This window comes from Mauremys reevesii, linkage group 16 (assembly GCF_016161935.1).
Source record: "Mauremys reevesii isolate NIE-2019 linkage group 16, ASM1616193v1, whole genome shotgun sequence".
Taxonomy (NCBI): Eukaryota; Metazoa; Chordata; order Testudines; family Geoemydidae; genus Mauremys; species Mauremys reevesii.
Window position 1 is genome coordinate 10,005,597 of NC_052638.1, and position 13,584 is coordinate 10,019,180.

The following is a 13,584-nucleotide window of genomic DNA, read 5'->3' on the forward strand; positions in this document are numbered from 1 at the left end:
CCCCTCTCTCTTCTCTCACCTCCTTCTTTTCTTCACTGACAAAGGAGCGTACAGCTACTGTATGATTGGGGCTAGGATCTTTGATGAATTTCCCAGGTTCTAACCTCCAGCAGTCACTTTCTGATTGGAATCACAGGGTCATTTTCAGCAAATAAATGGGACAGATGATATCTGGGGGAACTGGAAGCCCAGTTCATTTGGGTATCCAAATCTTTTAGGCAGCTTTGAAAATCTCCCGTAAAAGCTCTGACTCTCCCCCCATTACTTCATCCTCTGTGTTGCCCAATAGGTCCCAGCCAGGAATTTGCGTTAGAGAACTCAGGAACACATTATCCCCCTCATACCACAGTTGGCATGTGGTGGTATTAAGGTGCTCCCGGGACGTGCAAAGGCTAGGATCAGCAAGATCAGTTTTCAGAAGGGAGAGGGCAGAGTTGGTATAACCCAGTGTTAGTCATTTCCCATCAATAATCCTTTATCAATGGCTGCCATCAGCTGAAACCAGGAGAGTTTGCTTCTACCAGTGACTAGCACCCGAAAAACCGGAAGAGTTCATTCCAAGGCCAAAACCTGGCCTGAAAAATTCACATCCCGACCCACCGTGTAGTCAACCATATTCTATTGGCAGTAAAACGTCAGAACATTTTCTTGGTTTCCTCTGGTCAGAATAACTGGGGGTCTCAGGTCTTGCGAGAGGGTTTCTAGCCAGGCCATATAGAGGGAGCTGGGGCATCGCCCCTTTCTGCCTATTGGCAAGGTTCTGGAAAGGAGAAGAACAGAAACAAGAGAGGTATGAAGTGGGGAGGAGAAAAACCTTGCATCTATTTTTGCCTTGGAAGAGTATTATTCCCTCTGTGACGAGTCCATGCAGATTATAGATCCACCTCATACACTGTGTGCCACCAACTTTCCGTGTCCTATCCACAACACTGATTCCTGTTCACTTTGAATTCTGCTTTATTTGTACTATCCGTGCTAGCAGAGGAGCTGAGCAGAACGGATAAACTTAACTCGCCCTATGAGCGGTCCTCGTGCTGTAGATACTTCCATAGGCAGCCCCTGTTTAAGATTCAGTGCCATGAATAGTTTGTGTCATGTCAGGTATTCATAAATGGAGAGCTGTGTTTCCTCAACTGGTCACTAGGTGGCCGGTGACTACAGGCTGTGGGGTGAGTTCAGTGCTAGTGACTTATAGCTCTTACAATCAGGGCAAGGAGTCGGACCAGAAGATAGTTAAGTGAATTCAGTCAGCTGGCCTTGACAGGAGAGGGGCTGAGCTTTCTGTGTCACACGTGACCAACACTGTCTGGAGGGTCGAAAAGACCCTGAATGAATGACAGCCTCACAAGAGTCAAAATCTAACTGGGCATCACTGACACAGGGACACCTGCTCACCTGTTTATGGCCATATGAATGTAGCCTCCAAACCTACACCCAATAGGCCTTATTGGCCAGATTTTCTTGTGAAATCCAGCCCTTTTGCACCACTCGGGAGGCGAAACGAGCCAGAAAGCAGGTGGACCTCCCTAGCTGAGAATTCTCCTGCCATGTGGAGTCATCAGCTGGTACAGACCCAGAGTAGCACACTCCTACACAACTCCCACGCACCACCTTGGCATAGCCAATATAACTGGAGTGTTGTTGCATTCCAGCTATTCTGAGCCTGAGATTGGCCCTTTTAGGGGCTTCTACCAACTGGTGTAGTTTAAAGCAGCCTTGAGGCTGCTCTAAATGATGCCAGGACTGGTTCCAGCATGGAGCCAGCCTGAAACAGGGAGCTGCAACCAGCTCTTTTGTGGCCCTTTCCCATCTTCTGGAGCAGCAGAGAAGCTGGCCCTCTAGGTGGAGAGTATATCGTCAGTGGAGCAATTATCCAATCTGCGCAGTTCGAGTCTGCTCCAAACTGCTGCACTATCATACAAACAAATTAAAAAAATATTGCATTACGCTATAGTAACGGTCCTGAGCCCTACCTCCTATAATAACATCACCCATAATGTGTTAGGCCATCACTGTAGAAAACTAGTATTTTTATGTGGGCTTTTCTGCAGATGCTGCATAGAAGCTTTAGAGGTTTTTAAGGTCAGGCTTGACAAAGCCCTGGCTGGGATGATTTAGTTGGGAATTGGTCCTGCTTTGAGCAGGGGCTTGGACTAGATGATCTCCTGAGGTCCCTTCCAACCCGGATATTCTATGATTCTATGATTCTGTAAGGGGGTATACTTGGGGGCATACCTGGATTGGTAGTGTCTGCTTAGTTGTTGTTATGTAGAAGGGAGAAGACTGAAGAGACTGTTTCTATAGTAATCTATCCAAGAACAAAAATAGCCCCTAAATACACTGACTTGCAGGAGAAATCAATATATAAGAGGCGCATTGCAGACCCTGATTACTCTGGGGCTGCTGTTACTTACATGACTATGAGAGCAGCATCCCGTGAGTAATCCAACAAGATCTCATTCAGTCTCACTTGTCGAAGTGACTAAGGAGCAAAAAGTAAAAATCACATCAGCACAAAGTAAGTCAGGCAGCGTCCCCCTGGAATGCCCACGGATTTCCCTGATCCAACACCCACTGTCCCCAGCAGGAGTCAATCCATTGACTTCAGTGAGTCCTGAGTGCACGCTGCAGGGCTGTGGTCGTTTGCCAAACAGAGGAGAGATCTGTGGAACTCGGGACGGTCCCATGGAATTAAGGATGAACCTCACCCTGGTTACTGGGGAGGCCCCTAGCTACCAGCCCTGGGCATTCCTAAAGTCGGCCCGGTCTGCCTGCTGACCTCATCTCCAGCTGAACATGCTGCCTCTCTCTTAACCTCTCCTGAGAGCCGTTTCCTTCCAAACCCTTTGGTCCTGCCCATTGCTTCAGCCTGGAATCACCATAAAAACCCCTCTGCAGCTCACTCTGTTCTCCACAGCAGCAGCAGAGCTCACGAAGGGTCCAGTCTGCACTCGGTGAAGTCAACGGCAACACTTCCATTGACCTCAGTGGGTGCAGGATTGAGCCAAGAGGGCCCCAAAATCATTACGGGCCCAATCCTGTAAGGTGCTGAATGCTATTGCCTTGTAGTAATTTCAGTGGGAGTGGAGGGTGCTCAGCAACCCACAGGAGGTGCTCACAGCACCTTACAGGATTGGGATCCTGGAAAAGCCTGGAAGCAAGAAGAGCTTTCTGAATCATGGATTAGGTCAGGAAAATCCTTTACATGAGAATTCCTACGTATTCTTCCTTCCCCAGCTGTTGAAATCTCCCAGTAGCAGTGGTACTGTTCCTACCTTCACTTTGTTTTTATTAACCTCCTCATCAGAAATCTTCCAGGGGCAGTCACGCCTCATTTCATTCACCACGGCCTCGTCCTTAAGCCCATCGTTCAGCCTGAAGGGGGCGATCAGGTCATCAAATCTCTTGATGCTGCAAACAAAGAGCATGATAGGGTTGGAGCTCTGGCCTGACATTTGCTGTACTGGATCAATGCTGCTAGGGCTTATGAGCATGCTGGGGGCTCCCATTAGAAAGATGGCAACTGTTATTTGTTTCTGTCTTCTGAAGAGAGGTCCTGGATCAACAAGAGAACTGATCAGGTCTGAGTCATCATGGATAGTTCCCTGAAAACTTCAGCTCAATGCACAGCGGTGATCAAGAAAGCTAACAGTATGTTAGGAACCATTAGGAAAGGGATAGAAAATAAGACAGAAAATATTGAATATGGTGTGCAGTTCTGGTTTCCCCATTTCATAAAGGATATCACGCAACTGGAACTGGTTCACAGAAGGGCAACAAAGACGATCAAGGGTCTGGAACGGCTGCCATATGAGGAGAGACTAAAAAGCAGGGGCGGCTCTAGGATTTGCGCTGCCCCAAGCACAGCGGGACGCCGTGGGGGGCGCTCTGGCGGTCGCCGGTCCCGCGGCTCCGGTGGACCTCCCGCACACACGCCTGCGGATGCTCCACCGGAGCCGCAGGACCAGCGGACCCTCTGCAGGCATGTCTGCGGGAGGTCCACCGGAGCCGCCTGCCACCCTCCCGCGGAACGCTGCCCCAAGCGCACGCTTGGCACACTGGGGTCTGGAGCCGGCCCTGGTAAAAAGATCAAGGCTGTCCAGCTTAGAAAAAGTGGCGACTAAATGGGGATATAACGGAGGTTTATAAAAGCACAAATGGTGTGGAAAAAGTGAATAGAGAAGTATTATCTACACTTTCCTACAATACAGAAACCTGAGGTCACCCAATGAAATTAATGGGCAGCCGGTTTAATACACACAACAGGAAATACTTTTTCACACAACACACAAATTAACCTGTGGAACTCATTGCCATGGGATGTTACAATGACTAAATGTATAACTGGGTTAAAAAAAATACCTGGATAAGTTCATGGAGGATAGCTGTTGATGGAGAATAGCTGTTCATGGACCTATTAACCAAGATGGTCAGGGATATAACCTCTCACTCGGGGTGACCCTAGACCTCTGACTGCCAGAAGCTGGGAGGGGATGACAGGGATGGAATCTCTTCAAAATTGCCCTGTTCTGTACACTCCCCCTGAAGCTTTGGTACCGGCCACTATCAGGGACAGTATGCTGGGCTAGATGGACCATATGTCTAACCCAGTATGGCCATTCTTACGTTCTAATGATCTTCTGATGAAAAAGCCCTTTTCACAAAATCTGAATTTTTCTTTTATTTTGCTGAAAAAATTCCATTTTTCCATTAGGAAAACCAAAATGATGGCTGTCCACCTAGAAAGGTCTTGTCGATTTCACTGTCTGCTGCAGTTCTGTACTTCCTTCCCTTTCAGTTCTTCCAAGATGGAGTTTTTCTGGAAATCCCTGGCTGTGAAAAATTTCACGTTTTGAACTTTTCATCCCAATCCAGGATGAATTTTTTTTTAAATGTGAAATTTTTCGTGAGAAGGGATTTCCATTTTCCAGCCAGCTTAGATCAACTGCCCTGGAAACTTAATTCCTCTGTTCACAGATCAGTCCCTTTGTTGGCTACTTCAGGAGAACCTATGTACCCCCCTATGCAAGGTAAGAAACCGTTTTCAGGCTCTCTGCACAGGTATTACTATGGAGAATGATTTGGAAGAGCCCTCTGAGGGAAGGGATCAGAAAGAGACCCCATCGACCAGAAGGCATGAGATGCATTGCCTTGGGGATGGGATGGGAGTTCCATGACCACCATTCCCAAGAGGAGGAGACAGGTGGTGGTGGTTGGGGACGGAGGGGGACAGAGTCATCCATCTGCCGACCAGTCCGAGAGACTCAAGAAGTGTGCTGCTTGCCTGGAGCTAGAATTCAGGATGTGACGGAGTGTCTGCCAAGACTGATCAAGCCTTCGGACCGGTACCCCTTCCTACTTCTCCACGTGGGCACCAATGATACTGCCAAGAATGAGCTTGAGCAGGTCACTGCAGACTACATGGCTCTGGGAAGAAGGATAAAGGAGTTTGAGGCGCAAATCATGTTCTTGTCCATCCTCCCTGTTGAAGGAAAAGGCCCAAGCAGGGACCATCGAATTGTAGAGGTAAATGTGTGGTTACGCAGGTGGTGTCGGAGAGAGGGATTTGGATTCTTCGACCATGGGATGCTGTTCTGGGAAGAAGGACTGCTAGGAAGAGATGGGATGCACCTAACGAAGAGAGGGAAGCGTATCTTCACAGGCGGACTTGCTAACCTAGTGAGGAGGGCTTTAAACTAGGTTCGTGGGGGGATGGTGACTTAAGCCCTGAGGTAAGTGGGGAAGTGGGATACCAGGAGGAAACACAAGGAGGAGGGTGCAACAGGGGGGCCTCCTGATTCATGCTGAGAAAGCAGGGCAATCGGCTAGTTATCTTAGGTGCATGTACACGAACACAAAAAGCCTGGGAAACAAGCAGGAAGAATTGGAAGTCCTGGCACAGTCAAGGAACTATGATGTGATTGGAATAACAGAGACTTGGTGGGGTAACTCACATGCCTGGAGCACTGTCATGGATGGGTATAAACTGTTCAGGAAGGACAGGCAGGGGAGGAAAGGTGAAGGAGTTGCAATATGTTTAAGAGATGGGTGTGATTGCTCAGAGCTCCAGTATGAAACTGGAGAAAAGCCTGTTGAGACTCTTTGAGTTAAGTTTAGAAGCAAGAGCAACAAGGGTGATATCGTGATGGGCGTGTGCTATAGACCACTGGACCAGGAGGATGAGGTAGACGAGGCTTTCTTCGGACAATTAACTGAAGTTTCCAGAACACTGGCCCTGGTTCTAATGGGGGACTTCAATCACCCTGACATCTGCTGGGAGAGCAACACAGCAGTGCATGGACAATCCAGGAAGTTTCTGGAGAGTGTTGGGGACAACTTCCTGGTGCAACTACTGGAGGAACCAACCAGGGGCTGTTCTCCTCTTGACCTGCTGCTTACAAACAGGGAAGAATTGGTAGGGGAAGTGAAGTGGGTGGCAACCTGGGCAGCAGTGACCATGAGATGGTTGAGTTCAGGATCCTCACAAAAGGAAGAAAGGAGAGTAGCAAAATATGGACCCTAGACTTCAGAAAAGCAGACTTTGACTCCCTTAGGGAACTGATGGGCAGGATCCCCTGGGAGGCTAACATGAGGGGAAGGAGTCCTGGCTGTATTTTAAAGAAGCCTTATTGAGGGCACAGGAACAAACCATCCCAATGTGCAGAAAGAATAGCAAATATGGCAGGTGACCAGCTTGGCTTAACAGTGAAATCTTCGGTGAGCTTAAACACAAAAAGGAAGCTTACAAGAAGTGGAAACTTGTACAGATGACTAGGGAGGAGTATAAAAATATTGCTCAAGCATGCAGGACAATAATCAGGAAGGCCAAAACACAACTGGAGTTGCAGCTGGCAAGGGATGTGAAGGGTAACAAGAAGGGTTTCTACAGGTATGTTAGCAACAAGAAAAAGTTCAGTGAAAGTGTGGGACCCTTAATGAATGGGGAGGCAACCTAGTGACAGATGATGTGGAAAAAGCTGATGTACTCAATGTTTTTTTTTGCTTTGGTCTTCACAGACAAGGTCAGCTCCCACACTGCTGTTCTGGGCAACACAGTATGGGGAGGAAGTGAGCAGTCCTCAGTGGTGAAAGAACAGGTTAAGGACTATTTAGAAAAGCTGAACATGCACAAGTCCATGGGTCCAGATCTAATGCATCCGAAGGTGCTGAGCGAATTGGCTGATCTGATTGCAGAGCCATTGGCCATTATCTTTGAAAACTCGTGGCGATCGGGGGAGGTCCCAGGCGATTGGAAAAAGGCAAATATAGTGCTCATGTTTAAAAAAGGGAAGGAGGAGAACCTGGGGAATTACAGACCGGTCAGCCTCACCTCCGTCCCTGGAAAAATCATGGAGCAGGTCCTCAAGGAAACCATTTTGAAGCACTTGGAGGAGAGGAAGGTGATCAGGAACAGTCAACATGGATTCACCAAGGGCAAGTCATGCCAGACCAAACTAATTGCCTTGTATGATGAGATAACTGGCTCTGTGAATAGGGGGAAAGCAGTGGATATGATATATCTTGACTTTAGCAAAGTTTTTGATACAGTCTCCCACAGTATTCTTGCCAGCAAGTTAAAAAAGTATGGATTGGATGAATGGACTGTAAGGTGGCTAGAAAGCTGGCTAGATTGTTGGCCTCAACGAGTAGTGATCAACTGCTCAATGTTTAGTTGGCAGCTGGTATCAAGCGGAGTGCCCCAGGGGTCGGCCCTGGAGCCAGTTTTGTTCTACACCTTTATTAATGATCTGGATGAAGGGATGGATTACACCCGCAGCAAGTTTGTGAATGACACTAAGCTGGGAGGAGAGGTAGATATGCTGGAGGGTAGGGATAGGGTCCAGAGTGACCTAGACAAATTGGAGGATTGGGCCAAAAGAAGTCTGATGAAGTTCAACAAAGACAAGTGCAGAGCCCTGCACTTAGGATGGAAGAATCCCATGCACTGCTACAGACTAGGGACCAAATGGCTAAGCAGCAGTTCTGAAGAAAAGGACCTGGGGATTACAGTGGATGAGAAGCTGGATATGAGTCAGCAGTGTGCCCTTGTTGCCAAGAAGGCTAACTGCATTAGTAGGAGCATTGCCAGCAGATCGAGGGAAGGGATTATTCTCCTCTATTTGACACTGGTGAGGCCACATCTGGAGTACTGCATCCAGTTCTGGTCCCCTCACTACAGAAGGGATGTGGACAAATTGGAGAGAGTCCAGCGGAGGGCAACGAAAATTATCAGGGGTCTGGGACACATGACTTAGGAGGAGAGGCTGAGGGAACTGGGCTTGTTTAGTCTGCAGAAGAGAAGAATGAGGGGGGATTTGATAGCAGCCTTCAACTACCTGAAGGGGGTTCCAAAGAAGATGGAGCTTGGCTGTTCTCATTGGTGGCAGATGACAGAACAAGGAGCAATGGCCTCAAGTTGCAGTGGGGGAGGTCTAGGTTGGATATTAGGAAACATTATTTCACTAGGAGGGTGGTGAAGCACTGGAATGGGATTACCTAGGGAGGTGGTAGAATCACCATCCTTAGAGGTTTTAAAGGCCCAGCTTGACAAAGCCCTGGCTGGGATGATTTAGTTGGGGTTGGTCCTGCTTTGAGCAGGGGGTTGGACTAGATACCTCCTGAGGTCCCTTCCAACCCTGATAGTCTATGATTCTATGAATTGAACAGGCTTATGGGGAAGTTACTCTGACGGTGTCTATTCATCCTTCTATGTCCTCTAGTCATCCATTCATTCCATGTTCCTGTGGTGATGACTTCCGAACCAAGGTTGTGGCACATTGTCTGGGCAGCATTGAATAATCTTGACCTTCCTCTGTCTGTACTCTGAATGGTCCGGTCCTGCCAACCCCAGTCATGTGTCAGGTGCCAAAAAAATCACAAGATTTTATTAAAATTATGAGATTTAAAAAAAAATAATCAATGTTGGGTTCTTTTCATTTGCTTTCAACTATTTGAGCTTTTAGGGGGCATGTTTTCAAAGTGTTCTCTATACACAGGGGGGCTGGAAACTTACTTTTTCCCTTTACATGAAAGCTGAGGTTCTTCCATAATAATATGACTCTGGGAGCTGGCTTTGCATAAAACACCAAGTATCATTAGACTTGTCCTGCAATCGTGATAGTTGGTAACACTGATTTTCTTTGGCTAAAGACAAAACACCAGTCTCCAGGGCTGGCACCTTCCCTCTGCATGAAATTCACTTAAAAATGTAGAAAATGGCTGGGTTACAAGTGTAGTTTCCTCCTTTTCTGCCCCCAACCTTCACACTCCCCGTCTGGTAGAAGCTGAGCCCCTGATCAAAGCATGCAATGGATTAGGGACAAGAACTCCTTTACAGGTTCCACTTAATGTACACACAGGAACCACGTCTAGAGAATGAAAGAGGCAAAGACAAAAACTATAGAAATAACGTACTGTTCAGGGCGTGGTTTCTGGTTAATGTCTGGAAGGACATGCACCTCATGGAACCCAAGTCGGAACTTGCTCAATAGAGAGACAATCCTGCAAGAGAGAAAAAGGGGAATTTTTTAAAAAAATCTACTCGTTTTTTCCTGCTCAATACTTTACTGACCATCCCAGGATTCCCAGAAACTCTCTGAGTGGTCCATTGAAATCTACTCATGTTAGTAAGAATTTAGCCAAGTAGTAAGTATTGGCACAGTCATATTCCAGGTGAAAAGTCAGAACCAGGAGGGGGCAGGGGGAGCTTTCATGGCGTGGCCAATTTCTCTTTTTCTGGTCCACTGAGTATTTAACAATATCACCTAACTACCATATCATCTGTAGTAAGATAGTGCAGGATGGCATTCGGCTGCTTTCCCAACCACTGCTGACAGCTCTTTCCGTGTTCAGCTCCTATAAGTTCATGAGCCATCTAGTTCAGGCCTCTTACCAGTGGGAATTGCATTTCCATGGCCCTAGGGTTTGCATTTTAAAAATCATATTTGCATTTTTTATTCTGAACCCTTGTGTCCTCTCAATACATTTTCCCACAAACACAATGTCATTTTAAAATAGACAAACAAACAAATGGGGCAGATCCTCCGATGATATAAATCAACAAAGCTCCATTAGCTGGAATGGAATTATGCCGATTTACACAAACTGATGACCAGGCATATCATGCAGAAGAAATATAATTTAAAAAATGGTCAAAACCAAAAAAAAAGAGCTTCTGACATTTCTAAAATGAAGAGAAGAGTGTTGGGTAAACAGCAAAATTCCAGACTTAATTCCCCCCAGAATGCACCAAATCTGTAAGATAGTCCAACCTGTGGGGTAGGTGGCAGGTAATTTATTATTGTGTCTTCTGTGTGCTGTGCCTTTACATTTCAAGGAATCTGCTGAGGCAAGCTGCCATTTTGGGAGGTTGAGTTGATTTCACAGCAGAGACTCACCGATTGGGCTCTCCCCTGGAGACTTTGCTTTTGTTCTTTCTTCCTTAGTTATTTCAGTTAATCCAAAATACACGCTATCCAGACTGAATATACAGAGTTGATGCAAGGCCCACCGAAGTCAATGGAAAGACTCCTATTGGCTACACTAGGCTTTGGGTACAGAAAATCGTAACAGAAGTGACTCTGAATTATCGATGGGATTAGTGGCAGCTAATGGTCTCCCAAGCTCTGTTTGATCAATGCTCAGTAATGCACTCACGCCTTCCTCTCTTCATCCATCCTGTGGATCTGCCCACCGACAAACACCCGGGTTTTGCACTTGCCCCACCGCTTCTTACGGCTGAGGAGGAACGGAATCAGGAGCGTCAGACCTGCCGCAGGGAAGAGCACAGGGATTGGCTCTTACTTTTGGAGACCAAACAACTAGTTAACATTCTGAATCAGAGATGGAGAAGGCCCCGTGTGCTTGCCAGCCCATCCCCCCATCAAGGTGAGATTGCACCCCGGGATGTATTTTCTAGTGTACTGCTCTATCTACTATTAAATGTCCCCAGCTAAAATCACACACTGCATTGCCAGATCTCTGGGTTGCAGTTAGCCCCAGAAAAGGAGACTCAAACAAATATTGTAGTGCGATCTCTTTATCATGAAAGTGCAACTTACAAATGTAGAATTATTTTTTTTACATAACTGCACTCAAAAACAATGTAAAACGTTAGAGCCTACAGGTCGAACCATGAAGGGGCATAGTAAGGTTTAGCATATCTGGCATGTAAATACCTTGCACACTGGCTACAACAGCGCATTGCGAACACTGGTTCTGACTTTCAGGTGACATTGTAAATAAGAAGCGTTCTCTCTCATTAATGTAAACAGCGATTGGCTGAACAAGAAGTAGGACTGAGCAGACTTGTGTGAGGTGAATTGAAAAATACTATTTCTTTTGGCTTTTTTACAGTGCAAATATTCAGAATAAAAAATAATAATATAAAATGAGCACTGTATGCTTTGTATTCTGTGTTGTAATTGCAATCAATATATTTAAAAATGTAGAAAAACATCCAAAAATATTTATAATAAATATAATTGGTATTCTGGTATTGTTTAACAGTGCGATTAAAACTGCAATTAATCGCAACTATATTTTTTAATCTAGTTTATTTGCTTTGCATTAATCGCATGCATTAACTGCGATTAATGGGCAGCCCTAATAATATAGTAATTCACCTCAGCTTCACTCCACAGCTGACCCTCAGACCTTCCTCCCCTCAGAGTTTTCCTCTGTTCTGTTGCACCTCGCTCCTCTCCCTTCTCTTGTCTTTCCGTTTAGCTGATTCCTCCTGCCTAACACTCTCGGGGGTAGGAAATCATGAAACAAATACTCCATTTGCCATCACCACATTGATTGCTCTGCTTGTAGATTGTATTCCTTTCCACTACCCCAGGTCTGTCTTGCCTATTTAGATTGCAACCCTTTCGGGCAGAGGCAGCCTACTGCTCTATGTCTGTACCGTGCCTTGCGCCACGGAACCCCAATCTCGGTTGGTCCCTAGGTGCTCCCGTAACAAACATGATTAACAGAAGCAAGTCTCCGGAGCCAGCGCTGCTGTTGACTGCTGCGAAGGAAACGTGAGACTGGAACGGGATTAGGAGGTTTGCGGCTCACCTTTCTGCTCAAAACTATTATATCAAAAGCCTCCTGCTGTGCTAACATCAGCCCTGGTGGAAAGGGCAGTGCAGGAGAGATTTTGCTAAGAGAGTATGAGTGAGATTTGCAAAAAGAGTCTAAGAGAGTTGGGCACCCAAATCCCATTGGTTTCAACGAGAGTTGGGCACCTACCTCTCTTAGCCACCTTTGAGAATCTCAGGCTATGTCCTCAGTAGGTCACGCTGGCCTGGTAGGGCCAGGTTATGGTGGAACTTAACAGCACTGTACAGGAGCAGCACAGTGATCTGGGGGTAGCTGACAACTGCTGGGCGGACACTGCTGAGAAGGGCTTCACCCTGCGGAAAGCTGGAAATGAATGGGTAGGAACTGCCCTTACGAGAACTAGACCCTGACCCTGCTGAGGAATGACTGACGGGTGACTGCACGGGGGTGAGCAGAGCTGAAGAGGTCACTGCCCTGCAGTGGCTTGAGACCCAGCTGCAGTGGGGAAAAACTTCAGAGATTGGTCTCGTCCATGAGCTGAATGGAGGGGGGAGTGGACATAAAGAGATAAAAACGTCCCAAATCTGTGTGCAGGCTGGGTGTATTTATTAAGGTCAAAGGTCACCTCCATCATCAAAGAGCCAGTAGATGTCGATAGTCTTCTTGCCCTGTTCAGTCTGGAAGATGGTGCTTGCTTGCTGTTCCGCGGTAAGGGCATCGGGATCCACTAGCAAGGGGAAAAGAACCCACAGCGTGAGAGACAGGTCCTGGAATTTGACATGTGCTGTTCTTCCAACTCTCTGCAGCAGGTGGCAGGCCCTTCCTATTTAGAGCCGTAAACTTCCCTGCAGGCTACAGCAAAATCCTCTCTACTCTAGCCCACATCCTGTAAATGTTTGATCCAGAGCAAAGCTTAGTAGCTGAAACCTATTTTTGTATTTGGTTGGACCAAAACCCTTGATCCAAACATCCTCAAGCCCTGCTGACCCAATGCTGCAGCTGGAGCCTTTACTTACAACGGAACAAACCCAGCTCCCAGATCTGGACCCCACCAAACTTAAGGGAAGTTCAGATCTGGACTTCGCAGCCAGGGTCCCCGTGTAACTAGTAGCCAGAAATCATTCAGCTAGTTGGCCCTGACATGGTAGAACGTGGTTATTTTTCACTGCAGGTTGGAGCATTTCATATTACAAAGATGAATGTGGTTAGAACTGAACTAACATGTGCCTGTCACAGTGGGTAGCACACCATTTGCTCCATTCTCTTTACGGTCCTCTGCTGGGTCAAACACCGGGTTAACTGCAAAAGAGATGAGAAGAATAAAGGCAATGGAGATGTGAAAGACAAAACAATGGAAGATTCTTTTCACTTAGAAAACGATTATGGTCTAAATCCAATTAAAATGAAAGTAGGTTCAATGTTCATTATAACTTTAAAAACATCCTGAACAGAAAGGTTAAAGCTAGTTTAGAAAATGTTTGCATGTAATAGATGCAGCGTTAAATTTTGCTGCATGCGTGCTAGTTTAGGGGGGGA

At 46.6% G+C, this 13,584-nt stretch overlaps 1 protein-coding gene across 2 annotated transcripts in view; it reads right to left on the bottom strand.

The window, feature by feature from the left end:
* Positions 1-618: 618 nt before the first annotated feature.
* Positions 619-13,584, bottom strand: part of SLC12A3 (solute carrier family 12 member 3) — a 42,299-nt gene continuing 29,333 nt past the window's right edge. Inside the window, exons 20-26 of one of the 2 annotated variants that reach the window (XM_039503356.1) lie at positions 13,297-13,347; positions 12,674-12,775; positions 10,657-10,768; positions 9,415-9,501; positions 3,276-3,411; positions 2,415-2,482; positions 619-760 (exon numbers count right to left, since the gene is read on the bottom strand). In XM_039503356.1, coding sequence (XP_039359290.1) covers positions 619-760; positions 2,415-2,482; positions 3,276-3,411; positions 9,415-9,501; positions 10,657-10,768; positions 12,674-12,775; positions 13,297-13,347 — 698 coding nt within the window. Of the gene's footprint in view, positions 761-2,414; positions 2,483-3,275; positions 3,412-9,414; positions 9,502-10,656; positions 10,769-12,673; positions 12,776-13,269; positions 13,348-13,584 lie in introns of both variants that reach the window. The other variant, XM_039503355.1, reaches the window with a different exon arrangement.